The sequence below is a fragment of the Oryza glaberrima genome, chromosome 2 (genome assembly GCF_000147395.1).
Source record: "Oryza glaberrima chromosome 2, OglaRS2, whole genome shotgun sequence".
NCBI lineage: Eukaryota > Viridiplantae > Streptophyta > Magnoliopsida > Poales > Poaceae > Oryza > Oryza glaberrima.
Genome location: NC_068327.1, coordinates 18,749,206 through 18,759,631, shown reverse-complemented (window position 1 = coordinate 18,759,631; position 10,426 = coordinate 18,749,206). Strand labels below are relative to the sequence as shown.

The window sequence follows — 10,426 nt, the reverse complement described above, 5'->3', positions numbered from 1 at the left end:
TTTTCCAAGTTAAATTGAAAGTTTTCAAATTTTGAGTTGAAAGTTTTAAATTCTTGACTTGAAAGTTTTCCAATTTAAATTGAAAGTTTTCAAATTTTGAGTTGAAAGTTTCAAATTCGACTTGAAATTTCAAATTACAAGTTGTAATTTGGGATAATAGCCTATTTGGTCCTTCAACTTTCGCTCTGAGGTCAATATGGTTCTTGATATTTTATTTTGTTCAAATTGGTCCTCAAAGTCTATTTTTCAGTATACTATGGTCCTTGGACCCAAAAACGCCACATAGGCATGCCATCTCATCATCTTATACAAATCTGTCATGAAATGCCTAATATACTCTTACATACAACATAAGAGAGAAAAAAGAAAAAGAAAAAATGTCATACACACTTGCATTCGCAAATAATCAAATATATCGATTCGTATATAGATGTAACATAATCCATTTTGTGTATATATCAATTCCTGGGATTAGATTAAATTAACTAATCATATAAGATTAATTAGTTATAGTATTTTGTATCACATGCAAATAGAGAAATTAGATATTTCACCATCCATTTTTAATAAGATGATGACATGGCATGTCTACATGGTGTTTCTGGTGGGCCTAAAATTCATATTGGACCATATGATAAAGTTTAAGCATCTGATTGGACAAAATAAAATATCAAGTACCATATTGACCTTAAGGCGAAACTTTAGGGACCAAATAGGCTATTCTCCCTTGTAATTTTTTAAATTTTGTGTTTAGAGTTTCAAATTTTAAGTTGAATTTTTAAAATTTTAGGTATGTTTTTAATTTTTTAATAGAAAGTTTTCAATTTTATTTGAAAGTTTTTTTCATGGGTAGATTTCTTTCAATCTGTTAATAAAAACACTTAAAAAGAGAGAAAAAAAACTTACCTTAATTACGTATCTCTTAATTACGTATCTAAAACTAAACAGAGTTATTACGGTAGATGCGCGCGTCTCCCAAAAATAGAAAAAAAATCAAATCAGCATTCACGATTAAAGATCAGTCAGATCAGCGTTCATCACCGCGTGATCTCCCGTACACGCATGGGCCGCTTCTCGGACTGGGCTGAAATATGAACCTGGTGGGCCAAACGCGCGCTACTTCGTTAGCTAGCGCGTGCACGCCAATTAGCAATCCCGCCCTCTTTCCACGCACTCACAAAACGACGACGACACCAACAACAGACAAATCAATGGCCAGGTGGCAAAATTAAACGATGGTTAAGTGTAAGCAAGATTTTTAGAGTCCCATTGGTTGCTCTAGTAAGCTAAAGACAGCCAAAAATCGAATTTTCAAACTTAATTTTGAATAAGATTTTAAGATATTTTCAATGTGGTTTATTTTTCAACATTGGCTTTTAAATTGCATATAACGCATATATAAAAGTTTTACCTATAAATTAATTGCAACGCACAACCATGCCTAATGGAGTACAAGTTCAACATTCTCCTATGAGGAGCAGTAAGTAGTGCTAAATCAGACATTCCTTTAAGGTAGAATTTCCAGGATTCATCAACACTCCTTACATCCTACCAAATGTGAATGTCAAAATGAAAAACTACACCAATTAGATGACACCATGAAACCATCCAACTCTCAATTCATGATAGCACATTGGAGGAATCATCCTTTATCTCCTAACAAATAGCAGTTTTTTCGCTAACACACCTAGCAAACAGAATTCGACCTCACGAAATTCGCGTGGGAATTGAGCTTAGTGTTGAACTGCGCAACATGCTCATACTCATACTCCCTTTCTACCAAACTACCAGTTAACGCTTTCAACAGCATTTCGAGCTGCAATCCATAAATCTCAAAGACAAAAATAGTTACAATTCTTTTCATTTATTTTTCATATACTCTATCAACTGCTTTGAAACTAATGAACATAAAATGAATGAACGCCCAAACTTGGCGACCCAGATAATGAAAGTTGACAATGTTATTAACACTGTACTGGGGCAGGTAATTCGATAACTGAATTTACAGCTAGTAAAGCAAAAAAAAAATATGGTATAATCAGGTTCAGGTGTGTCGTATGCTCAATCAGATACTGAAGACATTTGTGATCAAAATCAAAACCTCCTTATTACGCTACTTAGAAGGGCCATAATACTCACACTTTAATTAACCATGGCAGCAGGGTGGAATCCATGGTCACAGCTTGCTGGTGGCGGTGGCGGTGGAGGTGGAGACGACCTTCATCCTGCCGAAGAGGGAGTGCCTGCCCTCGGCGACGACCTCGCCGGTGGCGGCGTTGGAGATGAGGACGTGGGTGGCGGAGTACGCCCCCTTGTGGCCGAGCGCCCTGGCCGTGATCCGCAGGCGGTCGCCGGGGCGGGCCTGCGCGAGGGAGACGAAGGAGACGGACATGTCGGTGGAGACCTTGACGGGGCGCCCGTCGGCGATGGAGGCCGCCGACCCCACCTCGTCCACCAGCGACACCACCGCGCCCGCGGCCAGGCACCCGCTCCGATCCTGCGCCCAAATTCGGATTTGACTGATCTCGAATCCAAAATCGGTAGATCAGGGGAGAATAGGGCGGCGGCGACTCACGGTGAGCCTGGAGGGGACGGTGAAGGAGCAGTCGACGAGGCCCGGGCGGACGCTGTCCACGCGGATCCCGCCCAGCACGAAGCCCTCGAAGAAGCCCGCCGCGTGCCCCTCCCCGTCGTCCGCGGTCGGCGGCGTGGCCGCGGAGGAGACCGCGTCCACCAGCGAGCACTCGTGGGCGCTCACCGCCAGGGCTTGCCTCGCCTTGGAGTAGTCATCCCCAATGGCCATGTGTGCTCGCCTCGCCTTCAGCAGCACTGGATACAGTAGAGGAGGGAGAAGAAGGGAGCAGTCAAAGAAAGAAGATAATGTTCCTCTCAAACTAAATAAATGTTTAGTGACATTTGCATCATTTTATTAAGAATACTACTCCCTCTGTATTTTAATTTTAATGTTTTAATAATTTTTTAATAAACATTTGACATTTTATTTTATTCAAAAATTTATGTAATTATAATTTATTTTATTGTGACTTGATTTATCATCAAATGTTCTTTAAGCATGACATAGGTATTTTTATATTTGTATAAAAATTTTAAATAAGACGAGTGGTCAAACGTTAGTTAAAAAATCAACGGCGTCATACATTAAAATACAGAGGGAGTACTTGGTTAATACTTCCCTCATTTCACAATGTAAGTCATTCTAGTATTTCCTATATTTATATTGATGTCTAGATTCATTAACATTAATATGAATGTGGGAAATGTTAGAATGATTTACATTGTGTAATGGAGGGAGTAATGTATATGTAATAGTTTGCACAAGATTTTACCAATTAAATGACCACGCGTCCACAAGGTCTTGCTTTCAAATGAGGATTGTTTACAAATTTAATTTTAATCCATAGATTTTTTTTTCCTTTTACACTCACTCTGTTTTTTTATACATGATGCCGACTATTGATCATCATCCTATTCAAAAAAATTGCATATATTATTTATTTTGTTGTGATATGTTGTACAATCAAAGAAATTTTAAATATGACTTACATTCTAGCATATTTTTATTAATTTTTAAAAATAAGACGAATTATAGAACATTACCAAAAAGTTAACAATGTTATTTATTAAAAGAGGTATTTACTTAGGACTGGTACATTGTAAACACGAGTCAGGCGTATGCATACACCACCTATATATAGATTTACTTCTATCAAAGGACAATTTGTTGTACCATCCTATATCATCCCATACAACTAATGCAATTAGACCATTTTTTTTGTTTGTTTTATAACTGCAACCAAGCAGTCAATGATTAGCATTCCATCCTAAACCATTTCACCCACCTTGTACCACACCATCTCATTCATCCTCATTCTCCCCACCAAACTAGTCCAGGGAAACCATCAGTTCCAGAAAGCTTGTCCAGGCAAATATTCAATCTATGGACAACAAGGGTGTGCATAAGTTGGTCAGCACAACCAAACCAATCAGGATTCCAATATAATTTTCTTTTATCTACATGAAAAAATATTCTGCTGCAAAGACACTTAAGAGAACTTAATCACAGTTAAGTTGCAAAAGAATCAAGATCATCACATTTCTCTTCTCCTTGTCACCAAAAAGTCAAAATTTGTCTGCCACCTATTTCGGCAATGCTCATACTCATCTGCAGCAATCAAACTCAGCTCTCTCCCTACCAGAAGGGACGAAAGCAACCAGCCCGTTGTGTCGAGCTCCTACTCCCACTCCCACCAGAAGGATGGCGTGGGTAAAGGATATCATAGTGGACGCCTGTGTACAGCAAGGTGACGCGAGGAATGTTAACGCCATCGGCAGTGTAGATATCTTGAGCTGGTCCATTATGCAGGTTCTCCACTCGGAGAGGCACCCCAAGCGCGGCTGCCACGGCCGTCATCTGAATATGGTCAGTTTGCTCACGAGGCTGAAGAAGATAGATTTCGCACCACTGCTTGCAAGCAAACAGGTACAGTGAAATGAGTATCAAGTGTTAAGGAATTGTTGCAAGTTCAGAAACGAGCAAGGGAAGTGATATTGGCACTAACAGCTTCCAGGGTGTAGCCACCTCCAAGCCCAGCTATGTTCGGTTCATACTCCTCTCTGTGCGAGCATATCCAGTTAGCTGCTGCATATTTGAGGAAAGCCAAAACTGACAAAAAAGAAGTTTCAGAACCAAGAATTAGGATGAATCAAAGGAACGTAGACTCAAGGATGTTGTTCTTACTGCCATCCGACTTGCTGTAACTGCTGAAGAACTCGAGAAGTTTCTGCCTACGGCTGAAAAAAGCGCCCATATGTGGTCAGTGGGATGGGATGCATTTACAAACAACACTCTGTTGGAACTGTAGGAACCAAGCATATAAACACCTGTCAGCTGATGCTACACCCTTCTGTCTCCTCTTCCATCTCATCACGTTCTGTATCAGCTTCTCAAATACCTGAGAGTCAGTAATGCAATAACCGTGCATGTTAAACCTTACAAACAGCTGGCATTTTTCGCACACAGACTGGAGATTAACAGGTTACAATGAGGCTTGCAAAATGCTTATCATCGATATTTAGAAAAGAATGAAGATAGTAGGATAACTTGTCTGAGAAGCTGTGATAGTTAAACATTCGCGGAGAGAGTCGTTACAAGCATTCGCGGAGAGAGTCGTCTCTGAAACGCATTTTTCAATCAGAATGAACAAAAAAACAATACAGAGAAGGCGAGTGATTACTTTGTGGCTCTGAGAAAATCCAGAGGCCCATTGACGATGATCAATTGCTCCAACAGCAGCAAGGAGGCGATTTTCCTCATCTGTGCCCACCATGTCAAGAACTTGCTCCTGCCAAATAAAGGAATAAATCACCAAACATGAAGCATACAATGCTATGCTAAGGAACAGGGAGGAGGATAACTGGTCCGCTACCAGATAGGAAAATATGAAACTCCTGTAGAAACATTCCCCATCTCCATGCACCGGCCTAAAATCTGAATACTCGTTGAGAAGTATCAGCAAATTCGCAGACATAATTCGCCGCAAACCTGATCGCAGCCCATAATGTTCAGGGGCAGAAGCGAGGGGAATTTTCTGCACAACAGACACAAATGAGGGGATTCAACTTATGGACATTTGATCATGTAGAACTAAAATGCAATGTAATCTTGCATTCCAGTTTTCTGGTTTCTGCACTATCTGACAAATGCTTGAAATCACTCACGAATATAGTTGACACAGAACGGTCATTGGTTAGTACAATAAATCATGTCCCTCACAAAATTAAAGAGCACTAGGCCAATTTAATGTCCCACGGCAATCCAGTGCAATCAATTGCATGTGAAACACAACTAGTATGATAGTATCTAGACAAGAAAAGGTAGCCTGATCAAACAGTTAGTGGCAAACAAAAATTCGTGAGTATCCACAATATCATGTTTAAGGGTTCTAATCCTGACATTTATAATTTATACACATCCACTTTCAACATTATCAGAGGATAATTTCAACATTATCAAAGGATAAAAAGAGTCAAACCTGATGTTGCACAAGAGGTTGCTGCTTGTATTTTAGATTGGAGAACCCAGCTGGACTTCCTTTTCTACGTAAAAACTAACCCACAAGAAAAAAAAAGGGTCAAAATTATATAGAATGGCAGAATTAGCACTGACTACAAAGAATTTACATCAAACATAAAACATTTTGTGCTAGGTAACAGGGGGACAGGGAATGCATGGAACTTGTAAAAAACTATATAGCAAGAGAGCAAAACTGATATTTCTAGAATTGGTCTGCGCTTGCCATTTATGTCCTAAGTTTTCCCACCAATTTCAAGTAGCAACCAATCAGAGGTTGAATCTATTCAACTGAACACTAAAGTATGATCGCTGGTTTTACATACAGGCGATCAATAATATAGAATTTGCGTTCAGTAATGCAATCCCAAATATACATCTAGATTGACTTCCTACAACACAATTCAATAACAGTGAACATGCCATGATATCGCAGTAATAATGACATGATACAGTAGTTTCCTACATTGCTCGTTTTTTACAGTGAAATGAAAAGTACGTCACATTAACAGCAAGCCGAACCAATGCAAGCAAGAAGATCACTGCCTGTATTTCCCAAGCAGGTCATTGCCTGTATTTCAACAGAAAGCCAAATTTTCCCTGAAATCACTAATGATCTCTACCCAAATTTAGAGTGCATCATAATTTCAGCTAAGACATCTTCGCTCAATTGCACTAAATCATCCAAGATTTCACACGAATAAACAGAAACACGAGGGCCAAGATCCCAGTTCAACATTTCCAACAAGCAAATTGGCACCTAAGCAAGGATGCAAGATTTTCCATGGTTCCTCACAAGAACGGCAGGAACCAATCCCACAAACAGGGCACAAAATTTTGGCGCAAGAATGCTCAGCCCAGCCAAGAACAGAAACAGAAACTTCTCCTTACCTTGTTGCTGATATAGACAAGGATGCTAATCCCGAGTGACTTCTTTACCGTGGAAACGGGCGTCACATGCGGTTTCCAAACTCTGGGATCATCCCAAGGTAGCTTCCCGGGCCTCCTGGCCTACACCATAGAAACCAAGAAACGCTCAAGAACAAAAGCCCCCCAAAACTCCAAGATGCCAAAATACGCAGCATCATTACCAGGTTGACATCATCAGATGGTTTCTTGGCGTCGCCTTGATACGCAGCAAGATTTAATCTCCTCCTCCTCCTCCTCCTCCTCCTCCCGGCTAGCTTCTTCTTCTGGGAATCAGATTTCCTCTCCTCCTCATCCCCTTCCGCCTTCAGGGCAAAACCAAGAAATGCTCAAGAACAAAAAAAGAAAAAACCCCACCAAAACCCCAAGATGCCAGGCACAAACGCAATGACAGCAAGAATGCAAAAGATTTAGGAATCCTCACCTGCTCCCGATCATCCGAGGCCGATATCTTCTTCTTCCCCTTCTGCTCGACCGCCGCCGCGGCGGAGGTGCTCGACGCGGCGTCGGCCCCGCGGCCTCCGCCTCCGGGCTGCTTGGTGCGGCCCTCGACGGACGAGGGAGGCGGCGGCGGCGGAGACGACGACGACGACGGAGGCGGAGGGACATCGGCGGCGGCGGCGGAGGTCGGCGCGGGGATCGAAGCATCGGTGGAGGAGCTCGAGGCGTGGGGCTCGCGCTGCCCATGGAGCTCTACTTCTGCTGGGTCGGACGCGGACGCCATCGTGGCGGGCGGGGGGAAAAACTTAGGCGGGATGAGCGGCAGGGGCTGAATTGATAATTCCGCTGACGCGAGGGGGCGGAGGAGAAATGTTTCAAGGGTGTGGTTGTCAATTCTGGAAAGGCAGGAGGGTATTTATAAATGTAGCATTCGTAGGCAGTTGCTACCTATGGAGTCCAGGAGACGGGGTTTTTATTTTTCTTTCTTTCTTTTCAGTTTAGTTTTTCCTCATTTCTTCAATAAAAGTAATTTAAATCCGATGTGGCAAAATCCTAGTTGATTTAGCATTTATATTACTATATCAGCCTAATCTTTTCAAATGAAACCCTCCTTTATGAAAACATTCTCTTTTCACTTGCATGGAATAACATTCTTTCATGTTATTTAACCATACTTATTAAGTGTAAAAGAAAATCAATTATTCGAGAGAAATTCATTCATATTGTGACTTGTATTGATGTAATATTTGTGTTGGCCCTAAACCTCTTGAATTTTCCTTTTAGTAAAATACATGGAGAGCCATTCAACTTGTTTGGATGTGTCATATATATTGCTCTACTTTTAAAATGTACATCTTAATCACTAATATGAGTTAAGTGTGTCATTTAATCATCTAACTATCCATATGAGCACACCTGGTACGCATAGCATGCCACCTTGAATTGTAAAAATTTGCACCTGGACATCTTTAGTCGGTGCCTCCTAAGATTTTGTTTCCATCGCTGTTTATATTCAGCCTATCGGCCGCTACCGTTGGCGGGATTGATGGTAAGTGAGAGAGAGGACTAAGAACTAAGAGAACTCATTAAAACATGCCCAAGTGATATGATTTAGTTCTTCTAATTTTGTATATTGCCAAGTCCAAAAGCATTTTTCCAATCATAGATGACATGTCGTATATACAAGGTATGCTCATGTGAATAGTTAGCTTAACTTAAAATAGTGATCTAAATGTGTATTCTAAAAGTAGAATGACCTGCATGATAAATCTAAACAAGTTAAATGGTCCTTCATGCATTTTACTCTTTCTTTTTTAAGGCATTATGCATGGCCATAGCATTTTATTGCTCATACTTGTGTTCTTATCCCTTTACTTTAGTCGGTCCAAAATGAATTATCTTCTCTCAAACAGCTATCTAATAGTATTATTTTTATAACCAGCCTAAGTAGCAAACACGAAGGGTACCCATAGCATATGAGTCAATCATAAATTCTCTTTCATTGGAACCTTTCTTTCAGATAATTTATAACCATGGGTCATGCCCGAGACATCTTTGGTATCGTATACTATAGTATTGTGCCGCCTACCCATAAAGTAACTTACATGGACTAGGGCTATCAGAAAAGCTAGAGTCACAAGCTGCTTGAGCTCGATTCGTCCTAAGCTAGTTTCAACCTCGACTGGAGTTCCAGACGAGTCGAGCCCGAGCGTATACCAAAGCTTGCGAGCTTTGTCCGGTCAAGCTCGAGCTCCTAACAAACATAACAATATATGATTTTTATTTTTTAATAAACCAGTATAGATAAATATGCCATTTGTATATATTCACATAATAAAATATAGCTTATGTTGCAATCATATATTTATCTTATTCTTTTTCTTCTCTTCTTTAATGTGGTTAACTAGAATTTTTTTCAAGAGATTATTCTTGAAATATACATTGTACTAATAAATCAAGCTCGGTAGTTAAGCTCAAAGGTTACACAGGCTTGGCTCGAGCTCGGTTTGAGCTTGTATCAAGCTCGAGCCTAGGTAAGTAAGCTCAGCTCATTGACAAACCTAACATAGGCATAGCAATATTGTTTTTCGTGGACAACCCAACAGCTCGGATAGAGAAATATGGTGTTTTTCATACCAAATTCTATAAAATTTGAAGTATTTTATTTTAAAATGAGTAATCTTTAGAAAATACCATGTGTTAGTTATATGTGTAACAATGGTGTTTTTCATACCAAAATCTATAAAAATCTGAAGTATTTTTTATTTTAAAATTAGTAAGCTTTAGAAAATACCATGTGTTAGTTACATGTGTAACAGTCGTCCCTCTAGAACTGCGCAGCCCAGCCTAACCGACAAACGGGCCCACTTACATATACCACTCCACTTACACTTACATCATCGCTTCATGTAAAAGGGTTAACCCGAGAGTGATACCGTTGGAGGCAAGAGGCCTTATAAGCTGGTTCCACCCTTGCTAAACTAGCAAGGTGGTACTAAGCATGCACAAACAACTCTCGTGGATTACACATGTCTCATTTTAATTGGGCCAGGATATCATAGTGCGCTAGGTCAAGAAGGATTGCTTAATATGAAGTTTGTTTTCAATACAAAATTAATTTAATCGATTGATCTTTTTATAGTATTGAGTAGGACTGATAAAAATTAATGGACCAGACATATGTCTCACCTTTTTTACGATCTAATTCATGAATGCATTATTTCTCGTACCCAGGGGTGAAAACGGATCGGATAATATACGGATCGGATAATATCCGATCCGATCCTCTCCAAATCCATCCGAAACGAGGATATGGTATAGACTTTTAGAAATCCGGTGGATATGGATGCAGATGCGGATATGGTATCTCTGAAAGCATGCAGATGCGGATTATCTGATAGACCGTTAGCTAGATAATCCAAAATTATCAACACATGTAACCACTGTATCTATTACATATAACATAAG

At 40.2% G+C, this 10,426-nt stretch overlaps 2 protein-coding genes across 2 annotated transcripts; both read right to left on the bottom strand.

Annotated features, from left to right (window-relative positions):
- Window positions 1-1,908: 1,908 nt before the first annotated feature.
- Window positions 1,909-2,879, bottom strand: LOC127761805 (uncharacterized). Its single transcript, XM_052286138.1, has 2 exons — window positions 2,576-2,879; window positions 1,909-2,497 (listed from the first exon to the last, which is right to left on the bottom strand). Exons 1-2 carry the CDS (start codon window positions 2,801-2,803, stop codon window positions 2,177-2,179), a joined length of 549 nt encoding a protein of 182 aa, XP_052142098.1. The 5' UTR covers window positions 2,804-2,879; the 3' UTR covers window positions 1,909-2,176.
- A 1,181-nt stretch (window positions 2,880-4,060) lies between these two features.
- Window positions 4,061-7,742, bottom strand: LOC127764249 (uncharacterized). The gene is made up of 10 exons (XM_052289103.1): window positions 7,443-7,742; window positions 7,183-7,323; window positions 6,983-7,102; window positions 6,054-6,128; window positions 5,448-5,609; window positions 5,256-5,363; window positions 4,903-4,973; window positions 4,760-4,812; window positions 4,581-4,684; window positions 4,061-4,483 (listed from the first exon to the last, which is right to left on the bottom strand). Exons 1-10 carry the CDS (start codon window positions 7,740-7,742, stop codon window positions 4,211-4,213), a joined length of 1,407 nt encoding a protein of 468 aa, XP_052145063.1. The 3' UTR covers window positions 4,061-4,210.
- Between the last annotated feature and the right edge of the window lie 2,684 nt (window positions 7,743-10,426).

Excerpts from the sequence above, each read along its gene's own strand:
- LOC127764249 (XM_052289103.1), bottom strand. The coding sequence starts at position 7,742 with ATGGCGTCCGCGTCCGACCCAGCAGAAGTAGAGCTCCATGGGCAGCGC. Across the intron at positions 4,685-4,759 it reads TTACAGCAAGTCGGATGGCA|TTTTGGCTTTCCTCAAATAT; the intron begins GTAAGAACAACA and ends CTTTTTTGTCAG. Across the intron at positions 4,484-4,580 it reads GTGGCTACACCCTGGAAGCT|TGGTGCGAAATCTATCTTCT; the intron begins GTTAGTGCCAAT and ends GCTTGCAAGCAG.
- LOC127761805 (XM_052286138.1), bottom strand. The coding sequence starts at position 2,803 with ATGGCCATTGGGGATGACTACTCCAAGGCGAGGCAAGCCCTGGCGGTG. Across the intron at positions 2,498-2,575 it reads CCGTCCCCTCCAGGCTCACC|GATCGGAGCGGGTGCCTGGC; the intron begins GTGAGTCGCCGC and ends ATTTGGGCGCAG.